Source organism: Neopsephotus bourkii, unplaced genomic scaffold, assembly GCF_033783945.1.
Source record: "Neopsephotus bourkii isolate Nb327-2 ecotype Australia unplaced genomic scaffold, CSIRO-AGI_Nbou_v1 NB_1491, whole genome shotgun sequence".
Lineage (NCBI taxonomy): Eukaryota > Metazoa > Chordata > Aves > Psittaciformes > Psittacidae > Neopsephotus > Neopsephotus bourkii.
The window spans coordinates 503565-529863 of NW_026901967.1; the positions used below are offsets into that span (position 1 = coordinate 503565).

Below are 26299 nucleotides of genomic sequence, written 5' to 3' on the forward strand. Positions count from 1 at the left end.
AGAACTTGTATCCAATGTGATTTCTGCATAGGAATTTCTGTCTTGCTCCAAATATAATACTCTGAGCTACTTAGATGTTCTGTGCCCAGAGATGTTTAATTCTTTCTAGCCTATATATTATAACGTCCACATCTTCTATTATTTCCTGAGTAAACTATTGATCTCAGGCCTTCGTGAAAAATAAATAGATTGGCCATACTCAGCATCATAATTATAAAATACAGATTTAGGCCAAGATACAGAACTACCTCACCTGCATTTCATGAGGGGCTGGGTTACCCATTTCTTCAATCTTCGACGTCCAAAGGAAGTTTTAGTATGATCCAAGACCCAGAGTAGGCTTCCTTTTGTTTTCATATCAGTCTAAAAATAAAAAAATGGCATTATTATTTTTAACTGAAAAATCAACGATGTAGAATAACAGACTGGTTCAGACAGGAAGGGACCTTAAAGCTCATCTAGTTCCAAACCTCTGCATTTTTTACTAGACCAGTCTGCTTCAAGCCCTGACCAACGTGGCTTTGAACACTTGTTCAAACCAGTTATGATTGAAGGATTCTGGTGAAAGACATCACAGAAATTCACCACACTACTTAAACATTCTGCTTAGACTTTAAGATATGGCAAATACACATTTGTTTACTGAACTTGTTCACTGATAATGCTCTACATAAAGTAGGTATGTATCTTAAAATACTCAAGCATGTCTTTCCTTTAGCCAGAAAGTCCTTCCAGAAGATGACTGGAATGAGTTAAATTACGTCTGAGCATAAAGGTCTGTGCAGTAGCACAAAAGGCCAAAGCAAGCCTACTGCAGTTGTATCTCTTGACTGCAGCTGGCTCAAGAACTCAAACTTTAGGAAAGCTCTTTGCTAGTCAAAGTGCAGTAAGTTTCCTAATTCATACTAAAAGCCAGCACACATTAACATTCATTTATGCTTCTGAAAATGTAATCCTCCTTCAGGTTGATCCCATTTAAAATAATTTAAACCTTCTCAGTGAGACTTACAAACTAACTTAAAAAACATCCTTGGGAACAGCATGTCAAACAGCTGCGAATATCTCGGCATTTTTTAAAAATAACACTACATTGTTCTTACCTGATTCTGTATAATTTCAAGATTTTTCATTGTTGTCCCATTTATTGTCATATGTTCAGTTTCACTTGACAACTGTTTGAAATTGCTGGGGGGAAGAATTTTAAATGTTATATTTTAAATCTGGGCACAGACCTAACAGTCTCACATTAGAGAACTCAATAGTTATGTAAAATTAAAAAATCAAGGGAGAAATTAAAATTTATTCAAATAAATAAAAGAACACAACACTGATGACATTTTTTATTTACTGCTTGGGAAAACAAGATTTATGACTCACTTCCCAGTTTCCTACAATGACTGTGACAAACCTCAGAATAAAATCCAGCTCTCCTGTTACTTTATCCTGATCCACTAAATGGTTAAGAAAGTACCCCTTCTTCAGTCTCTGATGAAATTGAAAAAGTATGGTTTTGTTAGTGTTCTCTTATGACCACTGCAGGATATGGGGCAGGGATGGGACTAAGAATTACTGCTCTAAGAGTGGAACAGATTTTTAGCACAGCTAATCACCAAACCAACACATCAAAATATACATTATTATTTTCCACTAGTGCTATAAATTTAAACAGGCTGTTTAGGAAAATGAAAATAGAGTATACTCAAACTATGTGATTTTACTTCTAGTATGAAATAACCATGACTATAATTACTTGACTTTTTGAAACTCCCTGACAGAACTGGATGAGACCAACCCAAAAGTTACATTAGTTTAGAATCAACATTAATAATTGTATTAGATTCCTGAGTAAACTATGGGTCTCAGGCCCTCATGAAAGGCCTGAAAATTATTTCAGACTCAGACATACACATGTGGTAGTCAGGACCGTGATGTGAAGTGCAAGATCCTCACTAAATGCTTCTGACAAATCAAGTCATGATTGTCTAGGTTAATCATACTGCTGACTGCCCTTTGCACAAATCTAGGGCACTCTTTATTGTCTTAGACTAAACAGAATGATTTGCTAGGTAGGATTTAAAACTGCTTTATTGACTTTTCACAATATTTGTTTCAGTGCATTCAATTTCAAACTCTCTGGGGGAGCACCCAAATCCTCAAACTTTTCTGTTAGGCATACACAGCTCCATTATTGCTTCATTAAAAATACAACCAGCACTAAAATTTTCTGAAACATGAAATATTCAGAGATTAATGTTATATATTTATTTTGTATGCAGGTGTCTGGGCCTGCTAGCAAACTTGTTCCTAAGTAATGGGTCAAATTAGGAGTATTTTCCACAGGATATATCTACCTATATCAATATCTATATTGGTATCTATATCGATATATACATATATGTGTGTGAAGAAGATATTTATAAAGTTTGATTCAACTGAATGCCCTCAAGAAGTTCAATAATTTTGGAAGCAGAGCTGACTCAGAACCATAACCACAGTCATAATTATTCTGCTCTAGCGTGCAACCGAAGTTGACCCGTAAAATAAAACCTTGGGAGGCAAAAGCAGCAGCACTTTCCACAGTACACAGTATTTTATAAGCAACAACACAATAATTCCTTTTATTATCTTCAATCACAACTGCTGATGCTGGTAAAAATTAAGCAGGAATGATTTCCTCTTGGCTCCCAATCCCTGTGATGAACCACAAAACCCTACCCCCTCTTCCAAAAGCACATCTTCTGCATCTAGGACCTCCCTAAACTGCAGTTTCCCCATTTACCACTGCTTTTCAGTTTGCCACTACTACAGACTGCGGCCTCTTAAACCCAGCCAGGTAGGAGCCATGCCTTTCCATCTCTTCCCGACAGCAAGAAAGATGCTTTTGGCTGTTTCTATCAAGCATTAATCACCCATACGTGAGCTTCAAGGTAGTGGATTTACTATGTCTATTGTTTTCCCCCCTCAGATGACTTCAGAGCACTTTACACAGAGCATATACTGTTCACAGCAACCCTGCTCTCCAGTAGTATTTAAAAACAACTGATTGCTCCATTGTGTGGAGTGTATTTACTATTCTTTCTGAATCAGATATGCTGAAGTTGTTCTCACAGCATAAATTACGTATTTCATATTATCCAGGTGTTTGCTTTATCTGAGTTATTCCACCCTGCTATTAACCCAAGTAATTGAGAGCTTAGAATATATGAATAATAGCCAAGATCAATGGCAGTATATGCCCAACCAACAATTCCAGATGTCACAGCATAGAACATGTTTTGCCTCCACCCCCTCATCTTCCTTCAGCTTGGGATGATAATTTGATAAAAAAGAGAAAAAAGACAAGAGTCTCTGCAGGAAATGTAAGGACCAAATGGAGTAAGAAGAAGATTGTAAACAAATACTAAGTCAGTGCCAGTTTTCCAGCAAGGATGTCAACACATCACTTGTGAGAAATTCTGATGTGCTGCTATCAGCCATCTTCTGCATCAGTAAAAACGACCCTTCAAAGTCACTTCAACTGGATCACAATCCCGTAATTCCTTCTGCAGGTGACAGTGTGACCCGAGTTTCAAAAAACAGGCTTGCAACAGTGTCATAACAAGGTGATGGAAACAGCTGGCAGGTCCACTACTGAGGAGCAAGGCAAGGTAGGATTATGCAGTCTCAGATGAGAAAAATGAAAGCGGGGGAGGGGAAGAGGAAGAAACACAAGCTTCTAGTAAAATTTAGGAAACTTTGGGGGTATACTCATGAGTAAGAGGTTCCTACCCATAAAATTACTTTTTACCACACTTGATGAGTATCAATGGGTTACTGTGATTGCTTTAAGACAGTGAAATACATCCTCAGATTTCAATTATTTTGTGACATTGGATCTTTTTGGTCATTCTGCCTCCTGATGAACTTGCAATGAAGGGTATTTTTCATGCTTTATTCATTATTCTCTCCACAGAAGATTCTACGTATAATTTCTTATTCAATAACACAGGCTAAGCAAATGCATGTTATTCAGATCAGTGGTTTTCAACTACTTTAATTTTGCAAATCTGTAAAGCTTTGAGCGAAGCTGCAAGGCACTGTATGGAAAGCCTACTAAGCAGCAGATTTTCTCTGCTCAATTACCTTTTACAGACCCCTAGAGTCCATGTCTTTGAGACTTCTAAGGGTGAATAAACCACACAACAAACCTATATATTCAGACAAGAACTGCAAGATTCTCTATTCAGCCTTAAGAGGTAAAAACAAGTCTCTCAGAAGCATTAGCTTTCTTTAGATAAGAAAGACACCACAGTTCACACAGTGAAGGACAGCAAGCCTAGACTATGCTTCATATTTAATGAAGCAGTTTTAAATTACCTGATATAGCCACAGGGCTGTAGAACTTCTGATCTGTATCCCTGATGTGACAGGAATCCAGAAACTTCTGGCTAAACCAGAAACAAAATAAAATACACACACACAAAACAAAACTGAAAAATACAATACAAAGAACAAGAACAGAAATGAAAGGACCTGGGAAGACTGAAGAAAAACAAAGCTAATCTTCATCAAATTAGCCTGAATCAAGTCATCTTTTTCTCCACTAAACTCACCCCAAGAAGTATGCCTGCAACCTTGTTCTACCCAGATGTCTCTGTTCTGTCAGCATGTTTTCCCTGCATGCAGACTCAGAACTCCTGCAAGCTCCAAAAGTCCACAGAGCAAGAGGTCCTTCCTGCTGCCCTTCTGCAACCATGAAGGAGATGGCAAATCCTTTGCTCATTACTACTAAACATCTACTTCTTAGCATCTGAAAATCGTGCCTTGCCTTTTTCAGTCCCTCATACTCCTGAGCTGACTTTCAAGCCCCCCAAAATAATTTCAGCACTTCCTTTCTCATAGTGAAAGCTGGTAAATAAATCCATGCATTGTTTTGTATACATGATTCTGACATCATTAACACCCAAGAGATATGAAAGCCCTATATGAACACGATTCCCTCAATTTCTACATTTCACCTGAGAATTCAAAGATGGCCATCATTTTAAGCTGAAGGACTTATATTTCGACTTCTTAATTTCATCTTGCCAACTCCCTTCCACTGCTACTACAGGGTACAAACACTTCTCTTAATTATTTCTCTCATTCTCTTCCTCCCTCAAAGCCACTTTAACCTTACCCTCTCCTCTTCCAACATGACCCAGCAGCGTGCACTTGCAGCACAGAAGCCCCGCCCCCGCATGTGCTGGGCTGCATCCCCAGAGCATGAGCAGCAGGTTGAAGTAGGGGATTCTCCCCCTCTGCTGTGCTCTGGGGAGACCCCCCCTGCAGTCCTGCGTCCAGCTCTGGGCAACAACACAGGAGGGACGTGGAGATGTTGGAGAGAGTCCAGAGGAGGCCAAAGAGATGCTGCAAGGGCTGGAGCAGCTCTGCTCTGGAGACAGGCTGAGAGAGCTGGGCTGGTTCAGCCTGGGGAAGAGAAGGCTCCTTAAGGGGAGACCTTAGAGCAACTGCCAGTGCCTGAAGGGGATGACAAAAAATCTGGAGAGGGGCTTTTGACAACATCCTGTAAGGACAGGCAAGGCTTTGGATTCTTTGATAACAGCTGGTTTTAGAGGGCACCAGTCTGGACATTGGCATGTGGGAAAGGTTTATCACACAGAGGCAAAAGGATGCTGGGCCAAGAATTAGCAGGGCTCATTTGGAGAGCTTTAAACTAGATTTGAAGGGGGATGGGGTTGTAGCTGGGCTTGCCCCGGTGGGGCAGCACTCCAGAACTGATGAAGACTGGGAGGCCTCCTGTAATCCTAGGGTGAAATCGGTGTGCTCAGCTCGCTCCCTGAAATGTCTGTACACCAATGTGTGCAGCATGGGAAATAAGCAGGAGGAGCTAGAAACCTGTGTTAAGTCAGGAGATTATGACCTGGTGGCAATTACAGAGACGTGGTGGGACAGCTCACATGACTGGAATATAGTCATGGAGGGCTATGTCCTTTTCAGGAAAGACAGGCCAGCCAGGCGGGGTGGTGGGGTTGCTCTTTATGTGCGAGAGCAGCTACAATGCGTTGAGTTCTGTCCGGGGACAGATGATGAGCGAGTTGAGAGTCTGTGGGTGAGAATTAAGGGGCAGGCTGGCAGGGGCGATACTGTTGTGGGGGTCTGTTACAGGCCACCGGATCAGGGTGAGGAAGTTGACGAGGCCTTCTACAGGCAGCTGAGAGCGGCCTCACAGTCACAGGCTGTGGTCGTCGTGGGGGATTTTAACTTCCCTGATGTTTGCTGGAAGGACTACTCGGCAACCCAGCCGCAGTCCAGGAGGTTCCTCCAGTGTATGGATGATAACTTCCTCATGCAAATGGTGGACAAGCCAACCAGGAGAGGTGTGCTGCTGGATCTCATCCTCACTAACAAGGAGGGTCTGGTCGAAGCAGTGAAGGTTGAGGGCTGCCTTGGTTGCAGCGACCACGAGATGGTAGAATTCAGGATCTTGTGTGGTAGGACCAGTAGAATAGCAAGTAGAATCGCAACCCTGGACTTTAGCAGGGCAAACTTTGCCCTCTTCAAGCAATTGCTAGGGGAAATCCCATGGACAAGGCTGCTTGAAGGTAAAGGGGCCCAAGACAGTTGGTTGGCATTCAAGGACTGCTTTTTCCAAGCTCAAGATCAGAGCATCCAAACACGTAGGAAGTCAAGGAAGAGGGCCAGGAGACCTGCGTGGCTAAATAGGGAGTTGCTGGGTATGCTGAAGTGGAAGAGGAGAGTTTACAGTTCATGGAAGGAAGGGCTGGCCACTTGGGAGGAATATAAGGCTGCTGCTAGAGGATGTAGGAAGGCAGCTAGGATGACTAAGGCCTCCTTGGAATTAAAGCTGGCGAGAGGGGTCAAGGACAGCAGAAAGAGCTTTTTCAAATACATGGCAGATAAAACTAACACAAGAGGCAATGTAGGCCCGCTGATGAACGGGACGGGTGCCCTGGTGACAGAAGATGCAGAGATGGCAGAGTTACTGAATGCCTTCTTTGTCTCTATCTACTCTGCCGGAGGCAGTCCTGAAGAGCCCTGTACCTCTGAGACCTCAGATGAAGTCAGGTCAACAGAGTGGTTTGCCTTAGCCAATGAGGAATGGGTTAGAGACCAGTTGAGCAATCTGGACATCCATAAATCCATGGGTCCAGATGGGATGCACCCGCGGGTGCTGAGGGAACTGGCGGAGGTCATTGCTAGACCACTCTCCATCATCTTTACCAAGTCTTGGGAAATGGGAGAGGTGCCTGAGGACTGGAGGAAAGCAAATGTCACTCCCGTCCTCAAAAAGGGCAAGAAGGAGGACCTGGGTAACTATAGACCGGTCAGCCTCACCTCCATTCCTGGGAAAGTGACGGAACACCTTATCCTTGGGGCCATCTTACGGCATATCAAGGATAAGAGGGTTATGAGGAGCAGTCAACATGGCTTCACCAAGGGGAAGTCATGCTTGACCAATCTCGTAGCCTTTTATGAGGAAATAACACATTGGATGGATGATGGCAGAGCGGTGGATGTGGTCTACCTTGACTTCAGCAAAACGTTTGACACAGTCTCCCACAGCATCCTTGCAGCTAAATTGAGGAAGTGTGGTCTGGATGATCGGGTAGTGAGGTGGACTGTGAACTGGCTGAAGGAGAGAAGCCAGAGAGTTGTAGTCTATGGGGCGGAGTCTAGTTGGAGGCCTTTATCTAGTGGAGTGCCTCAAGGGTCAGTACTGGGACCAGTATTATTTAATATATTCATCAATGATTTAGATGAGGGAATTGAGTGTACTATCAGCAAGTTTGCTGATGACACTAAGCTGGGAGGAGTGGCCGACACGCCAGAAGGCTGTGCTGCCATCCAGAGTGACCTGGACAGGCTGGAGGGTTGGGCAGGGAATAACTTGATGAAATATAACAAGGGAAAGTGTAGAGTCCTGCATCTGGGCAGGAACAACCCCAGGTTCCAGTATAGATTGGGGAACGACCTGTTAGAGAGCAGTGTAGGGGAGAGGGACCTGGGGGTCCTGGTGGACGACAGGGTGACCATGAGCCAACACTGTGCCCTTGTGGCCAAGAAGGCCAATGGCATCCTGGGGTGTATTAGAAGGGGGGTGGTTAGTAGGTCGAGAGAGGTCCTCCTTCCCCTCTACTCTGCCCTGGTGAGACCACATCTGGAATATTGTGTCCAGTTCTGGGCCCCTCAGTTTAAGAAGGACAGGGACCTGCTGGAGAGAGTCCAGCGCAGGGCAACTAAGATGATTAAGGGAGTGGAGCATCTCCCTTATGAGGAAAGACTGAGGGAGCTGGGTCTCTATAGTTTGGAGAAGAGGAGATTGAGGGGTGACCTTATTAGTGCATATAAATATATAAAGGGGGAGTGTCACGAGGATGAAGCCAGGCTCTTCTCAGTGGCAAACAATGATAGGACAAGGGGTAATGGGTACAAGCTGGAACACAAGAGGTTCCACTTAAACTTGAGAAGAAACTTCTCAGTGAGGGTGACAGAACACTGGAACAGGCTGCCCAGGGAGGTTGTGGAGTCTCCTTCTCTGGAGACATTCAAAACCCACCTGGACACATTCCTGTGTAAACTTATCTAGGTGTTCCTGCTCTGCCAGCGGGATTGGACTAGATGATCTTTCGAGGTCCCTTCCAATCTCTAGTATACTGTGACAGGACAAGGGGAATGGCTTTAACCTGACAGAGAGGGGACTAAGATGAGATTTTAGGCAGTTCTTCCCTGTGAGGGTGCTGAGGCCCTGGCACAGGTTGCCCAAGGAAGCAGTGGCTGCCCCATCCCTGGCAGTGCTCAAGGCCAGGCTGGACAGGGCTTGGAGCAACCTGGTCTAGTGGAAGGTGTCCCTGCCCATGGCAGGGGATTGGAACTGCATGAGCTTTAAGGTCCATTCCAACCCAAACCTATTATGCTATTTTTCACTTTGGTCTCTCTCTTCTATTTTCACTGCTGGTAGTTCTCCAATCCTAAAGCTACTCCCCTCATTCAAAAGATACCTGTCTCTTCCATTTCCTGCATTTTTTGGAGTTCACCTATCAGTGTTCAAAATCTAAAAACTACAGGCTCTCTCTTGTGTCTCCAATATGCTGGAAAACATGTCAGTAAAACTCAAACACTTGGAGACACATTTCCTCAACAACTGCTGTGCAAATGGGGATTTTTCAAGCAAAACTCTGTACTCAACTGAATTTGAAAACCTTTCATGGATGTGTACCAATTTCTTGTCAAAAGCCAGTAAAGGCCTCTCTGTATGTAAAGGTATTAGAACACTGTGATTCAAAAAAACCTTTTATCATTCATTGTTAAATTTATTTTTACTTGCTACTAGAGCTTTAATGCAAGCTAGCGATACCCCAGGGCCCTGGTGGGGCAGATACCTTTTTTATTTCTTTTTAATATTTTGCTTTATTTAGGATCTTAAAAGTGGATTTAAAATCTTGATCTAAATATCAAAACAAACGTTGTTTTCCCCTTGATGATACTTCATCACTGATACAATTCACGGTTCTTGCTCTTAAATTTCAGATGAAAGTGTTTATCCAAAGAAGGTACAGAAGTGTAAGGAATTTTTCTGCCATTCTTTCATCAAATACATCCTTTTCATCCAGATCTGTGTCACTTATTAATAAACTGAAAACTATCTTACAACTCTGACTTCATGCTCACTGATTCATCAGTATATGCTCACTGGCCTGGATTCTCCTAAGGATTTTAAGTTGCTTGAGAGTGCAATGGAACTATTTCTCCTTTATTTCCTGCAGAAACACAGAATATCCATGAGCCTGACACCCTCTGCTTCAAAGGTTTTCAGCTTTTCCTTTTCAGTGTTTAGCTATTTTGCTGGCATTGGGAAAAATACTGAGGTTGAGTTACCCTCATATTTGGTTCACTATTTCCAGGAATGTGACATACTAAAAACAGCAAGCAGAATTCAGTATCCGGTAGTCAAATGAGTAAAGGCTTAAGAAATAAGTACAGTAGAATCCAAGCTCCTGAACAGAGAAGAAAGTTATCTCAAAGAATGTATTTTATCTCTTCATAGATTATCACCAAGATATCAAATAGTTCATTGCCTTTCCATTCAGATGCTCATACTTCACATAAAGTCCATTAGAGCAACCTTCAGCAGGCAAATGTCAACTCTAAGATTTAATGTTTTTCCTTCCCAATCTGTAATTATACTTGATTTTAAAATGTGGCTATTACAGATGTGACTGACTGTCGCTAGATAAGCCTTCATATAATGCTGTTTCTCCATTGCTACTGAATTACTTCTAAATAAAAGATTGATTTTATTTCCCTCATCTGAAAGAACACTCACCTTACTTGATTACACAAAAGGCACAGTGACAATACTGATCTGCAAGTGTGATTGTGGAACGGCATTTCCTTGGAGTTCACTTTCTTCTTCAGAAACTCTCACAAAAGATTTCTCCAGCCACCCAAGCATTTTCAAAAAACCCAACCATAAGGTCATCCAAAGAGGATGAGTAGGGACACCACAGTGCTAATACACCACAGATCAGAGTGCCCCTTGATGGAATAGGCAGGGGGGACAGCTTAGAAAATGGACAGGTTTTCTTTCTGGCCTATAAGCCCAGCATTTTAATAGTACTTGGAGTGGAGAAGGGCAATTTACAGATGAAAATCCATTCTAAAATCGAGACAACCCAGGTATATTTCCAAATATTTTAATAGATACCTGGAAAACTTTCAAAGCTGACATCTGCAGTCAATTTTTAAAAGCAGCTGCATTTAAAAAAACCTGGTAACATAGGGACCCCTTCAGAATCAAAGCTTGAAACTTGAAGAATCTCCTACAAAATGTGAATTATCTACAACTGACATGACATATTTCAAAGTTTTCAGTTTGCAGCCAAACTTACATTGTTAAATCCTACCTAGTTACAGGTCAGAGGAATAGGGAGACAACCATAAGAATATTTTGCACAGGAACTATGACAGCTAAAGAAGGTTTAATAAAACATTTAATAAGCCTCTATGATATTTTCAAACAAGACAGGTAGGATAGTACTTTTTTATACTTCTCCAAGACAGAATAAAAAGATACTTTAGTGGCAGTATCTTTCCATTTTCATTTCACTCCACTTGTATAAACCTGTTACACGTTTTAAGTAATCATTTGAGCATATCTCATAAACCTAAGCGTTGGGACTACATAGGGAAAACCAAGATTATTTCCATGTCTGTGTGGTCTTATACTAGCTTTGCTGAAATGTGGAGCAATGGTCATTCTCACGAGGGCCTGCACAACCCAGGATTAGAGCTGAGTGAGACAGCCTTGAACTCTTTCTGACTCAGCTGAGCCGAGGAGGCCTGGAGTTGAAGAAATGTAAGCAGAACGCTGAAACAGGAGCTTGCTGGCCACAAGGAATGCACCACTTATCACAAGGCATGCACCCTGCTGTTGTAGAGATATGTGTGTAAAACTTAGCTTAGCCAATAGCAGTGTATAGACAGGTGCGTGAACAGTTGTTGGGGACCAATGATAGCTTTGCTTTAGGAGCGTGGCTGATTTAGAATCCTATATAAACACTGTGTATGCAAACAATAAAGGAGAACGATCATACTCATATTGAGGTTGCGTCGTTACTCCGGGCCCGACTCCCACCCCGACACTGAAACACTGACAGTCTATCCACAACTTCTTGCATGATTGTTTTCCCACTAGGTACCACTGAGCCGACACAAGGGATTTTTCAGACAGCCAGGATGTGTTGAACATCTGTTTCTTTTATAATTGATAACTAGATTCACCAACTCAAACAGACCTGCTGAGTATTGCCTAAACATTACAACACATTAGCATTTATACCTGCTTCCACAGCTCTGCAAAGAAAAGATTAGTTACACACCTCTGGCATCATGAAACATCTGAAAAGCTAAATTACAGCATTAATTTTCTTGCTTAAGCTTTCAAAAAAGCCCCAAATTTTGTTTCCAAAATAAAACTGAGGTTGAGATGCGATGACTGATACTGACTGACAAACTTTAAAATTCCCCCCCAATATCTACCAAATTTTGCTTTCAGTTATACTTGGCAGCAGTACCTGTTCATTTACATTACTGATAGTAACGTCAAGGCAAGGAGGTCCCAGACCTGCTCCAAGGGCTGGAGCAGCTCTGCTCTGAAGACAGGCTAAGAGAGCTGGGCTTGTTCAGCCTGGAGAAGAGAAGACTTCTTAAGGGGAGACCTTAGAGCAGTACCCAGTGCCTAAAGGGGATGACAAAAAATCTGGAGCGGGGCTTTTGACAATGGCCTGTAGGGATACAAAAAGGGAGAATGTCTTTAACCTGATAGAGGGGAGACTGAGATGAGATTTTAGGTGGAAGTTCTTCCCTGCAAGGGTGGTGAGGCCCTGGCACAGGTTGCCCAGGGAAGAGGTGGCTGCCCCATCCCTGGCAGTGCTCAAGGCCAGGCTGGACAGGGCTTGGAGCAATCTGGTCTAGTGGAAGGTGTCCCTGCAAGTGACAGAGGGCTGGAACTGGATGAGCTTTAAGGTCCTTCCAACCCAAACCAGTCTGTGACTCTACGGTAAAGATTTTCATGGAACATCACTTCATAAAATCATTTGATTACTTTAGCTCTGATCAGGAGCTGAAATGTGCAGTACAATTTTGCAAGGAATATGTCTATAACTCTTAGCAAGTAGGTTCATTACAATCAAAGAAGTTGTCTGCTAAAACTTAAGATGGTAACACTGGTACATGGATTTGTGCTTTGAACTGAAAGCTATGTAAGGCAACTCACCTTGGATTATAAAGCATCCTTTCCAAATTAAATTCTTTGAGGTATGCAATTACTGCTGCCAGAGAGCAAATAACAGGCTTATCCAAGCTTAGTATTACAGATAGTTTTTGAGGACCTACAAAAAAAGTTATTTTCTTGTTAACTGTTTAGCAGTTATGTATTTTAGAAAAATCATAATCTATTTTTCAATTTAATCAGATAGAAATCTGATATTACAATACATGTTCAGTGTGCTGTGTTATCTACAAAACAACATAAAGTCAGGTTCCAAAAAAAAAACGGTTCCAAAGAATACAGAACATTACAATAATGTAAGCACATCATGGAACACTTGATTCCACAGGTTTTTCTTCATAAAAAATGAGTGTTGGCATAAAAAAATTCTAAATACATAAAACTAAGATCTAAATTCTGATATCGCCACTACTGCTGGAAACATCCGTGCAAGTTAAAAGACATAAACAGGCAATGGTATAAGTGCTGATGATTTATCTGTCTCGGGGAGTCTGCAGAACGTGGCTCCATCTTTGTGAGACAACTTTTGTATTTGATAGTGTTCCTCCACAGTGCTCTATTACAATCCCTGGACCAGCTGTAACAACAGGAAAATTCAGTCCATGATATCTCAACATAAAATGGTATTTTTTAGAAACCTATTAAGTGTTTTCACAGATGTTTTCTAAAGGTGTTCTTCTGTTCTAATAATGTTAACACACACAAGAATTTGAGGAAACATTTTATATTGAATAATTTTCCACAGTTGCTACTATGTATGTGTGAATTTAAATCTGCCTAAACACACGTCTTCAGACTATGAAAAAAAAAGGATGCTATACATGTCTCTGTTTAAATAATGTTCCCTTCAAGGCTCACTTCCTCCAAGCTCAGAAAAGATCCCAATGTGCAGAAAATTAAGTAAAGGTGACAGAAGACCTGCATGGACGAAGAAGATGCTCCTGATCAATTCAAATGCTAAAAAGGAGTATGAGAGATGGAAGGAGGGACAGGTGACCCAGAAAGAATATAGACATTGTTCAAGCGTGCAGGATGGGGTTAGGAAAACCGACGCCCACCTGGAGTCAAGACTGGCAAAGTATATGAAGGGCAACAAGAGCTTCTACAAGTACATCAGCAGCAAAAGTAAGACAAGTGATAATGTGCGCCAACTTTTGAGTGGGGCAGCAGATCTGGTGACAAAGAACATGGAAGAGGCTGAGGAACTTCTTTATTTTTACTGGCAAGATGTGCCTTGAGGAATCCAAGGCCTCTCAGACCAGTGGAAAATTCTGGAACAATGAAGATACCTCCTTAACAGAGGAGCATCAAGTTAGGGAATACTTAAACAAATTGGACACAGACAAGTCCATGAGACCTGATGGGATGCACCCATATGTATTCCTTTTTTTATGCAAAAGCTAACACAGCTGCAAAGACATTCCGAACGACATACCTGTAGTACCAGGCACTTCTTTAGTGTAAAAAACAGTGATCAGCTGGAAAGCACGGCTGTATTCAAAATAGAGGTTTTCCATCCTTTCTATCCTAATTCTGTCATCCCGTAACCTGCAAAGGAAACACAACTGACTTTCAGTATTTATGCTCCCTTCATTAAAAACACTTAAGTAGGTTATGAAGGTATACTTTCTTTCACCTTTTATTTGTTAAGAATTGAATCGGCAAAGAATGAAGAGATGATCTACTCAGGTGGGCTAACAACATTTCTGACCCGTGGTCAGGTCTTTTAAATGTTTTTTCTTTGCATTGTAAAACTGCAAACAAGTAAAACCCAAACATCAAGCCCAAAAGAGACTTACAGAGGTTGCCTAGTATACCTGCAGCCCTATATATTACTGCGTAGACGTAAGTACATTTTTATCAATTGTAAGTATTTGGCTTACTTGTTCTTAAAGACTTATGATAATTAAAAAATTAAGCAATTCTCCTATACTTCCTATTACCATATTTAATTATCCTTTATCTTTGAAGACTTCGCTCTATACTGTAAAACTTGTCGCAACATGAACCCATTCCATCATTTCTGATATGCAACTGAAATAAAGTATTCCTGCCCCTTTATTTTCTAACTGTTTGAAGACTTTTGTCTTCCTTGTGCTAAAGGACTTGATTCTTTTAGTTTTTTCGCAGTCCAGGATGCCAAGGATGTTGTCAGTACCCTCAATATGCCAGCAGTTCCTCCCAGTTCAACAGTACCAGCAAAGGTAGCAAACTTACTCTGTTCCACAATTAAGCCAAATGAGGTATCTTTCATGAATCCTTCCCTACTGTCAGTAATTAACTTAGAATTACAGCAGTACAGGATTTCACCCAGTTTTGCAACCCATGAGAAATTAATGTAGCTAGTTTCCTCTGATCCCCTGCTGCATTATCAATTCAATTTCTACAGCTGCTAATCTACCATGAAAGACATGTACTTGTTCAAAACAACAACAAAACAAAACAAAATAAAACAGAAATCACACACTCCCCCTGAGACTTCTGAGCATAATTACACAGCTACAGAATGAGCACAGAATAGCCAGCTAGTAGAAAGCTATCAGTAGAAGACAGATATCTACCTGGTCTCATACTACCATGGGACATGAATTAATTAATTCTAATTAACTTTATTATTGCAATGCAATTTTTTTTTATTAATTCGCAAATTAAGTACTTCTAGCACAATGGAATTATGTGAATGACAGGGACTGTGCAGGTGTCATAAAAGGAAATTAATCGATACCCTTTCTACAGAGCTTTAATTCACAGGAAAAAAAACCACACAGGTTTTCTGCATTACATTGTACATATTCCCATCTGAAAGGATCAACACATCAAGACCCCAGTTAATTTGACATGTATTATAGGAAAATAACTCTCATTTTTAAGTTATTAAGAGCTCTTAAAAATAAGAGTTATTTTCCTATAATACATGTCAAATTAACTGAGTCTTTGAGGTACGACTTTTCTCAGCACATCCTAGATGATCCCTTGCTACTTCAAGTGCCTTAGTTTTAACTGACCGATCCAATTAAGTTTTTATTCTCCATACCCTCTGGGATTCTCCCCTGCCCCAACCCTACTCAGAATGAGCAAGCATTTTTAAAGCAGATGGATTTCTGTAAAAGACAATTAGTCTGTGTTCCTCAGCCTCTGATAGCAACCAGCTATTTTCTTCCTTGCATTTTTCACTTGCTCCAAGCTTCACTAATAATCTGCTCTAACATATCCACCCATTTGGCTAAATTAGCATGTATACTCAGTACAGCCTTTTGCAAGAATACCCTTCAGCACTGTTGCATGCTAGCCAGAGGTCAGGAGAGTACAAGCCTTCAATAAGTCTTGTAAGACTGCAGGGCTTCTCCGTTGACCATGTGTGAGTAGGGACTTAAAGAAATCTTTTTAAAATGTGACTTTATTTCTCATTTGTACTTCTTCAGAAAAGGGAGGATTAGCAAGGTCTGCAGAGCTGTTTTTTTAAAGCCTAAGTCAAAACAGGAGGCTTTCACAGAATGATTTCAGGTAATTCACTGAATGATTCATGCTACACCTGCTTGTTTTTAAAGTAATGGTGAAAAAACTGTTGTAGTTTTATTTAACGCATTTTGATTTTTCTCTCATTTTTCACTTTATTCTTCACAACCAAATTTATACAACGCCTTAGCATAAACTTTGGCAAACTACAGTTACAATCAATGTAATTTGAGTGACTTCTTACAGCAGTGTTTTTGTTCATCAACTATATTGACAGAAAATAGTTACTAGAAATTAGAACTAGACAACTTGGTTATTTGTATTCAATTTCAATATTTATATTCTAGATACAGCATCATCAAACAATTAGCTGACACTTTATCAAAGTATGCATCTGATTTCTAGGTAAAACAAAAAAAATGGAAAGTTATAGGTATCTATTTAACAGATGGAAAAAAAATCTGAACTTTTATCACGATGTATGAAAACAAAATTTGATGCAGAGGTTTTTGTGTCTGTCCTTTGTCTAGCCAGATGATCACCCATAGGCCATTTTTCTGATTATAGCCAGAATGTATGTGGATGCTTATGTTGATGCTTTATCGCCCCAGCTACCAATGCCTGTTTAAATCGTAAGTCAATTAGCCATCAACTTTTGTAAACATCATTCTTGTCAGAACATCTACAATTAACTGCTGTGCAACTCATCCAGTATTTTATTGATATTCCTTCCAGAACTTCTGAAAACAAGCAACCTCATGAACCCCTGACATTAATAGGGCTAGTTAATTAATGAAAATCAACTTCACAAAGCTTTTTTGCTTTCCTTGCACAAATACTTCCACTACCAACCTTAACTGGATATTGGGCAGAGATACTTCAGGGTTTTAAATTGTCAGCTGATGGTACAGATAAATCTATAGAGCCTTTATTAAAATTTCCTGCTCTCTAAATGCACTGGGATTTGATGCAGAACTGTCTGCCATCATAACATGAGTTATGGGAGTTGCTTGAAGAGATTATCATCAGTCACAGTTAAGAATATGAAACCTATGTGTCCGTAAATACATGCATAAAGGATGGGATTCTAAAATATATTTATGCAGACAAACACACTTTCTTATAATGAAATATGTAAGTCCCAACCCATACTGTCCTATGATTCTGTTACTACAGGGACACATTTATCTGTCACCCAGCTGGAAAAATTAAATAGGGTCAACATCACTGGGTTTTATCGCTCTATTCATCTGGCAATTCAGTGCATTCACTTAAAGATTCACTGCTTACCAACTGCTGCAGGAAAAATATTTAAAAGAGATCACTAAGTTTGGGAGGGAAAATATCTCTTAAGACCAAAAAAAAAACCAAAAACCTCAAAACTAGAATAATGTAAAACAACATAAAACAAATATTAAAAAAATAATAAAATCATTTCTTGAAAGAATGAGCTTGCACATAAGCACAAGAGCTCTCTGCTGTCTGCTGATTAAAACAGGAGCCACTTTACTAGTGCTCTACAATTCGCAATTAAACAGGCATGAAGTGCATAAAGACTCCCCGAAAAAATTAACACACCCAAACTAAGTTTTCTTAAAGCTCAGGAAGCCTTCCTATGGAAAGCAAATAACTCCAGAATTCTACCTCCCAACTACTATCCTGCCCTGTCCATTCTGCTTAGGACTACTCGCATGCAGGGGTGCAGGCATCAATACTTTACTGTACATCCATTTATCACAACACAATTTCATAAATGATACAGAATTTCGGGAGATCTCTGCTCCTAAAATTCAGTATGAAGTTTTTACTTCTGATGATAATCACAGATTTATAAAACACAAATACCTATTATTAATTTTTTTCTTAACACTATTCAAACTGCCGTTTCCCCTGCACTGCAGCAGGACGGCTAGTTTATCTCTGTAAGGGTAAAATGCTTACCCTGCACAAAAAAGGCCTATTCCTTACTTATAGGTAAGATTCCTATTGCCCCAGAAGGAGTCTGGGCAAAAGGAGGAGTCTGCTTTGGTAGATGAGGATTGGGTTAGGGAACAGCTATGCAATCTGGACATCTATAAATCGATGGGTCCGGATGGAAGGCACCCACGGGTGCTGAGGGAGCTGGCGGAGGTTACTGCTAGGCCACTCTCCATCATCTTTGGTAAGTCATGGGAAACGGGAGAGGTGCCTGAGGACTGGAGGATGGCAAATGTCACACCAGTCTATAAGAAGGGCAAGAAGGAGGACCAGGGTAATTATAGACTGGTCAGCCTTACCTCCGTCCCCGGAAAGGTGATGGAACAACTTATTCTTGACTCCATTTCTAGGCATATCGAGGATGAGGGGGTTATTAAGAACAACCAACATGGTTTTATGAGGGGGAAGTCATGTTTGACCAATCTTATAGCCTTCTATGAGGAAGTGACTAGGTGGAGGGATGATGGTAGAGCAGTATATGTGGTTTTTCTTGATTTCAGTAAGGCATTTGATACTGTCTCCCACAGCATTCTCATAGATAAGCTAAGGAAGTGTGGGCTTGACGATCAGGTAGTGAGATGGATCAAGAACTGGTTGGAAGGAAGAAGGCAGAGTTGTGGTCAATGGTGCAGAATCTAGCTGGAGGTCTGTGACTAGTGGAGTGCCTCAGGGGTCGGTGCTGGGACCAGTGCTGTTTAATATTTTCATCAACGACCTGGATGAGGGAACCGAGTGTGCTCTCAGCAAGTTCGCGGATGACACTAAACTGGGAGGAATGGCTGACACACCAGAAGGCTGTGTTGACATTCAGCGAGACCTGGACAGGCTGGAGAGTTGGGCAGGGAGAAATTTGATGAAATTCAACAAGGGCAAGTGTAGAGTCTTGCATCTGGGGAAGAACAACCCCATGTACCAGTACAGGTTGGGGACTGACCTGCTGGAAAGTAGCGAAGGGGAAAGGGACCTGGGGGTCCTGGTGGATAGCAGGATGAACATGAGCCAGCAATGTGCCCTTGTGGCCAAGAAGGCCAATGGCATCCTGGGGTGCATTAGAAAGGGTGTGGTTAGTAGGTCAAGAGAGGTTCTCCTCCCCCTCTATTCTGCCTTGGTTAGGCCGCATCTGGAATATTGTGTCCATTTCTGGGACCCTCAGTTCAAGAAGGACAGGGAACTGCTTGAAAGAGGCCAGCGCAGAGCCACAAAGATGATTAAGGGAGTGGAACACCTCCCTTATGAGGAGAGGCTGAAGGAGCTGGGTCTCTTCAGCTTGGAGGAGACTGAGGGGTGACCTCATCAGTGTTTACAAATATGTAAAGGGTGGGTGTCAGGATGATGGAGCTAGGCTTTTTTCAGTGATATCCAGTGATAGGACAAGGGGCAATGGGTGTAAACTGGAGCATAGAAGGTTCCATGTTAACATCAGGAAGAACTTCTTTACTGTGAGAATGACAGAGCACTGGAACAGGTTGCCCAGGGGGGTTGTGGAGTCTCCCACATTGGAGATATTCAAGGCCTGCCTGGACAAGTTCCTGTGTGATGTACTGTAGGTTACCCTGCTCTTGCAGGGGGGTTGGACCAGATGATCTCTCGAGGTCCCTTCCAACCCTTGGGATTCTGTGATTCTGTGATTCTGTGATTCTTTCTCATCTGACAGAGTAATTTTCTCAATTTTCTTCATACATGGGATCGTAAGCTTCATACAATGCATACTTTATACAAAGGGGATAAATACTCACTGACCTCAACATTAGCTCTTGTTACCTTGTCTGGTCTCAACTTCTTTGTAGTTACAGTTCTGTGCTTAGTCTACACCAGTGCAGCTACTGCCTATCACGGTACCATTCTTGCCAACCCATTTGTGGCTGCTTATTCCCACTGTTTCCTCTGCAATGGAAGTAGTAGAGCTTTTCTGACCCTGTGACAAGCACTTGGAGCATGTCGTGACAGAATAAAATTAGAGGAGAGGGGTTAAGGAAAAAAAGGGGTTTTGCTGGCTTAGCATGATTAAATGTCTCAGCAGCAACGAAGTGAGAAGATGGTAATGATGACAGGACCAGAGCAGACAGCTTTCATCACTATTTCTAATGGAAATTCATAGAATCATTCATAGAATAGTTAGGGTTGGAAAGGACCTTAAAAGATAATCTAGTTCAAATGGTGGCAAAAGCTTGCCACCAGAAAGCTTTAAAAGCACTTGCTATTGTCTCAGGCTTGTATCACAGTCCTCTTCCCACTGTCCCTAGAGCCAGAAACTTTATTTCAGTATTTGCAGTTGGTCAACATGAAGACTCTTTTGCCCACCCCCCACCCCCCCCAAGCCCCCACCTCCAAGTTTTCCTATTTTCATTGCTTAACAACTTGAGTTTAAATGTCAGCAATGACCACAATGAGGAGAGTGGAACCATACATCCCACCTCTGAAACTGCAGAAATCACTGAGGGACCTCTGTCCTCAGAGGGACCTCTGTCACTGGTATAACAAGGGAGCTGACAGAAGTGAGAAATGGGTTTTAAGAGCAAGTCCAAGGTCAGACCAAAGTGAAGACTGTGAGATGGAGCAGCCACAGCTGCAGGAGCTACACCCTTAACTCCCACACAAGAACATCACATGACAGCAACACATCTATTTGCTAATACAGCCACATGCTAAAAAGGAAATACTGCAGCATAAATAGCAGAACAATTACAACTGCTCCTTACCCAAACCACGACAAGGAGCTTAGTGCCAAAACTTTCCAGTATATGAGATGCACTAGAAACTGCTGATCTCTAAGAAGCACAACAAAACTCAAGCTTAGGGAAAAAGAGATTTAACTTAGAGAAGCAATGTCAGGGTCAAAAGAAGAGTCCCATCTATACAACTGTTTGGAAAAGAAAGCAGAAATGCAATCCAGGAATTATATCATCATTTTAATCTACTTTTGATGTATTTCCCCAGAAGCCAGTCATCCTGCAATATTTATTTTTTACAAAGATGATGCCCTACTGTGAAACACTGCTGAACCTGCTCATATGAAGAAATACTTTACATAATTTTGTATCTAAATTAATACTATTTAAACCATCCTCTAACGTAGTGATAACTAACTCTCAAAACTCCCTCTGAATTACCACACTTTTTACCAAAAGGGATGTGTAAAACAATGCTTACACCACCAGACAATAGGGTGACAGACAGAAAAACTGAGCTTTGCATTACGCATCGTATAACAAGAAATATTATAATCTGACCTTGCATCATTAAAAATCCCTTCAAATGCTTCATAAATATTAGCAATAAATTTAATAATAATAAGAGAGTGACTACAGGTAAAAAAATTCTGAACAGGCAGAGTGAACGAAAAGATGATAGATAGATAGATAGATAGATAGATAGATAAAACAGAAACTGTAACAGAAATATGTATGGTGAATTTTGGACTATCACCTTGTTCTGAATAGCAGCTTTTTTTCCTAATACCTCACTCTCAACCCCACATGTCCTGCACTGTATTATACACCTTTCAGAAGTGAACATACTTCGCTTCACAAGGCCACGTGTTGTCTGAACATACTTCTGTTGATTGACAGGAACAAGAAACTTTCCCATTTTGAACAGCAAAAACTTCTGAGCACAGAACACTTTTCTTTGTTTCTCTTCTAATCTTTTTGGAAAGGCTTTCCACCTACCAGATCTTGCAGTTAAGTCCTAACCATTGTGCTTCTGCCAAATCAATGCCTACTGTCATTGAAACTCACCATTACAACTACATTCTAGGATAAAGCTGATGGAAGAAAAATTGAGTAGAGTACATCTTATTCAAAGACACATCTGCCCTAGCAGCAGAAGTAATTGCCCAAATTCAGCCTGAACAAAGTCAAGTTCAATGCCTAACAATGTTATTCCCCTCCCCTTATGCTGTGCCTGAGCAAAAAATCTTAGGCATTTTTGTTTTAATACATTTGAAACACCACTGGCCCTCAAAACATTCAAAGTTATCTGGATTCTACACATACATATGCAGAACACCTCGTGCTTTGTCCAAGAAAGGAAAGTGTTTCCTAGGTGAGGCTGTTAAGATCAATAAAAACTGTAAGGAGACAGCTACAATACAACATACTTCTAAAAAGAATCTTGAATTCAAGTTAGTGACTTCTTCACAGGATTAAAGAGACCCCCAAATCAAACCTGAATGTATCAGCCACAGAAAATTCACAGTGGTCCTCAGGAGTACTGCTGAAGCATGAATGGTGCATTTGCCAAGTTGATGGATAAAAGGATACTCTACTAGCACAGGCAGACAGCATAAATAGGAAGTCAAATGGAAGGTATTGTCAGCTTATGAAACATCATGATTATATAAGAAATAATGGAGACAGTGACAGAGTCCATCCATGTATCTGCTGTAAGTCAATCTGAACTATCCTCCCACACTACTATCACAACTCCACCTGTCAAGAACCTGTCAAAAACATAATTTCTGTTCTTTAACCAGCGTGAGAATTGCTGTGGAAATTTACTGAGAGCTGAATATCCCATACAGACCACACTAAGAACGTATATTGTTTCTGCAAGCAGGAAGGCCATAGCTGGATTTTCCACAAATCACTCCACTGAAACCACTTAAGGGCTCTGAAGAGGGGACCTAGATCTTTTTCAGGCTCTTACACACCTTCTTGTGCACAGTAAAGACACAGTATGCCCACTGCTTGCTCACTATTTATTTAAAATAAAATTATTATTATATACATACAAACTAACAATAGAGCAGCAAGAGGGAACTCATATGAGAAGACAGTCCAATTGTTTTCTTGGGCTGGACTGCTGTACTAGAGGAAGAGAGAAAACGTGGATTACCCCTAGGGACAGCCTGAAAGGGAGGAGGCCAGGCAGCAGGTGGGTTATACTTTCCACATAGAAGTACTGTGGGAATGGAAGAGCTGAAATGCCTCCAGGAAGAAATCTATCTATGCCTTGTCTGCATTACAGAAAGTAATATTCTGACCTATCTCTGGAAACTCATCAGCAGTCAAAATTAGCTACATATAACTAATTCTGCCCTCTGATTCACAGATTTGTCTTCACAGCTGGAGAACCCCTGATACTCCAAATAAACGAGTGGAAACTGGAAATTTTCTCCTTTCAGCTTACTAAAGTGCAGATCACAGTTCAAAGCAGAAACAACAGCCTAACATTTCTGCCATGAATTCCTCAGCCGAACCCTGTCAGAAGAAACTAGTTCTCAAAGTGGCAGATGTCAGATAGCAACACATGCCTGAAAAAAATCTCCCACAAAAAAACCCATAGGAAAACCAAATCCTCACAAACACCCTGCATAACCCTGTAGGATGACAGACAAACTTAAAAAAAAAAATTAAGCAGGGAAAAAAAGAAAGTAAACATTTAGCCCATAACGTCTAACTTTCACACTTTTTAATACCTGATATGCAAAAAAACCCAGAAGTACCTGATCTATACCCAGACCTGAAACTTTTGGGTAGCCTTCTTCCAGATATTATCCATTATTAAAGATAAGGTGGGAAATACATTCACCTAAGCTTCAAAGAAAAGCCACAGCATAGTGTTTATATACCACACAAGGCTTCATACTCGGAGTGTAAACAATGTGTCTAGGCTACATTATACTTCTCTACCTGTATTTTTCCATACAGGTAAGACACTAAGGGATATTGGTATGTACTTCGTGCAAAGCAAAAGAAGGGGAAAATACCAGCATAAAGTAACTTGAGTACCATGAAGGCAAACAGTTCTCATGGCACCTAACCCATACTGGGCTGCAGCAGCACAAGCATGGTAAGTTCAAGAGGAGGGATTATTCCACTCTAGTTGGTATTTGGAAGACCTTATCTGGAGTACTGAGTTCAGTTTGGGCCTCCAGAGCAAGACACCTACCAACCAACTAGAGGGAATCCAAAGGGCAATGGAGCTGGTGAAGGGCCTGGAGCACAACTGTGATGAACGGCTGAGGGAACTGGGGATGTTTAGTCTGCAGAAGAGAAGGCTAAGGGGACCACCTTATTGCTCTCTACAGCTACCTGAAAGGAGGATGCAGGCAGGAGATGGCTGATCTCTTCTCCCAAGGAATGAGTGAGAGGACAAGAGGAAATGGCCTCAACCTGCGCCAAGGGAAGTTCAGACTGTATATTAGGAACAATTTCCTCCCTGAAAGGGTAGTCGGACATTGGAACAGGCTGCCCAAAGCAGTGGTGGAATCACTGTCCCTGGAAGTGTAGGTAAGTAGAAAGTGGAAGTGTAGACCATGTAGATGAGGCCCTTACTGACATGGTTTAGTGGTGGCCTTGGCAGTGCTGGGGTAATGGTAATGGATGGACTTGATTATCTTGAAGGTCTTTTCCAACCTGGTTGATTCTGTGATTCTACTGTCTAAATCCTGGAACAGACTGTTGTCAGAGGTGCACAATAAAGTAACAAAGGCAAGCAGTTGCAAGTTGCAACTTGTTGGAAATTTTGCGCAGACTTCAGGGAAAAAAAGCCCAAAACAAACCATCTTCCCTGTAAGACCCATGAAGCACACAAGCAGGTGATACAGAGAAGCTGTGGGCTTCCTTCCTTGAGGATTTCCCAAACTGGGCAAAAATCCAGGAAACCTAACACTGAAGAAAGACCCCTGCTTTGAGCAAGAGGTTAAACAGAATGACCTCCAGAAATTCCACAAAGCCAAATTTTTCCAAGATTCTGAGAAACAAATGATTCTAAAAAACTGTTATTAAATACAATATAAACCAGCTACAGTTTTACAGCACCAATAAGAACATGCACTAGCTGCATAGCCTTTCTTAACAGCAGTTTTACCAGGTAGTTCCTTCTGAGATATAGAAAAGAGATGAGCATTTAATTTACAACTATCTACTACTAATGAGATCAGAAATGGAGCTAATACTGGAATACTTATAGTTCCATAGTTGCTTTGTGACCACACTGTGGTCTAGATGATCTTCTTCCACAGTCTCACACATCTCAGAAACTCAAGATCTGTGCTCTGAGCTCTCGATGCTCTTTGGAAAACTAAGGAATTTTTCATCCAGGAATCCTCTTCAGGTAAAGAACTTTCATCATCCAGCAGCTAGATGAAAAGATATGCTCTTTCCTTTTCTATGGCCAAACTTCATGTGCAACAGGAAGGACTGAACATACTATTTAAGCTGATTACCTAGCCATGTTTTTCAGCTGAGACTGTGGCACAAAGTCTCTTACCTTATTTCTTGATTTCTCACATGCATAACTTGCCATTCACACTTCATTCTCCTCTCATGCTACTGACAGCATCACTTGTACTGACTCCAAATAAAAGGATATGATAGACACTATAACTACTCAGCCTATTACTAGGTTTTTCTCCTCCTTCCCTCTGTTCGGAGGACCAATGTTTGGGTTGCCTTGGGATGTTCAAGTCTCCTCTACACTAAAGAAATAAAACTATAAGCCACAACACGACCTTGCAGCAGTCAGCATTTGGAACCAGAGCTGCAACTAGAGGCCAAAAAAATAAAACTCCTACTAAGCATGTCGATCCCAAAATTCAAACCTACTCTGTTTTGAAGAAGCTTCAGTAATCAAACTGACTTTTACCTTTGCACATGGCCTAGACATTGCAAGCCTTTTTATCCTTCTTCAGGGAAGACCCATCCGTGTGTTACTACAATGCATTTTTTGTAATGATCCTACAACCTAGCATGGCTGGAAAACTGTATTACCCTCGATTTTCTTCCAAATATGACTCCATTTGATCCCTCCAGCTATGACTAAAATAAAGAGACTCCAATTCACAAAAATATCCGGTGAGACGCTATCTTCAAATCTAAACACAAATAGGCAAAGTTCTGCTCTATCCCTGTTCTTTTTTCCTTTGCTGTTACTAAAGTTCTTCTCCTTCATCACTGTCAAGCCATGATACCACCCTGGTTTCTGCTGCATTCTAGCCTTTCCCAGTGTAACTGACACTTACCCTGCACTCCAGAACAAAACTGATCTTTAGTCACCAGTGAAAACTGGATGACATTTAAGATGAGGGGGAAGGAGTTGACTATAACAACAAATCCATGTACGGAATGA

The 26299-nt window shown here is 41.2% G+C and overlaps 1 protein-coding gene across 1 annotated transcript in view; it reads right to left on the reverse strand.

Annotated features, from left to right (window-relative positions):
- Positions 1–26299, reverse strand: part of MSH3 (mutS homolog 3) — a 113760-nt gene that overhangs the window by 63356 nt on the left and 24105 nt on the right. Inside the window, 4 exon segments of the mRNA XM_061369302.1 lie at positions 254–363; positions 1101–1185; positions 12779–12893; positions 14229–14341. Coding sequence (XP_061225286.1) covers positions 254–363; positions 1101–1185; positions 12779–12893; positions 14229–14341 — 423 coding nt within the window.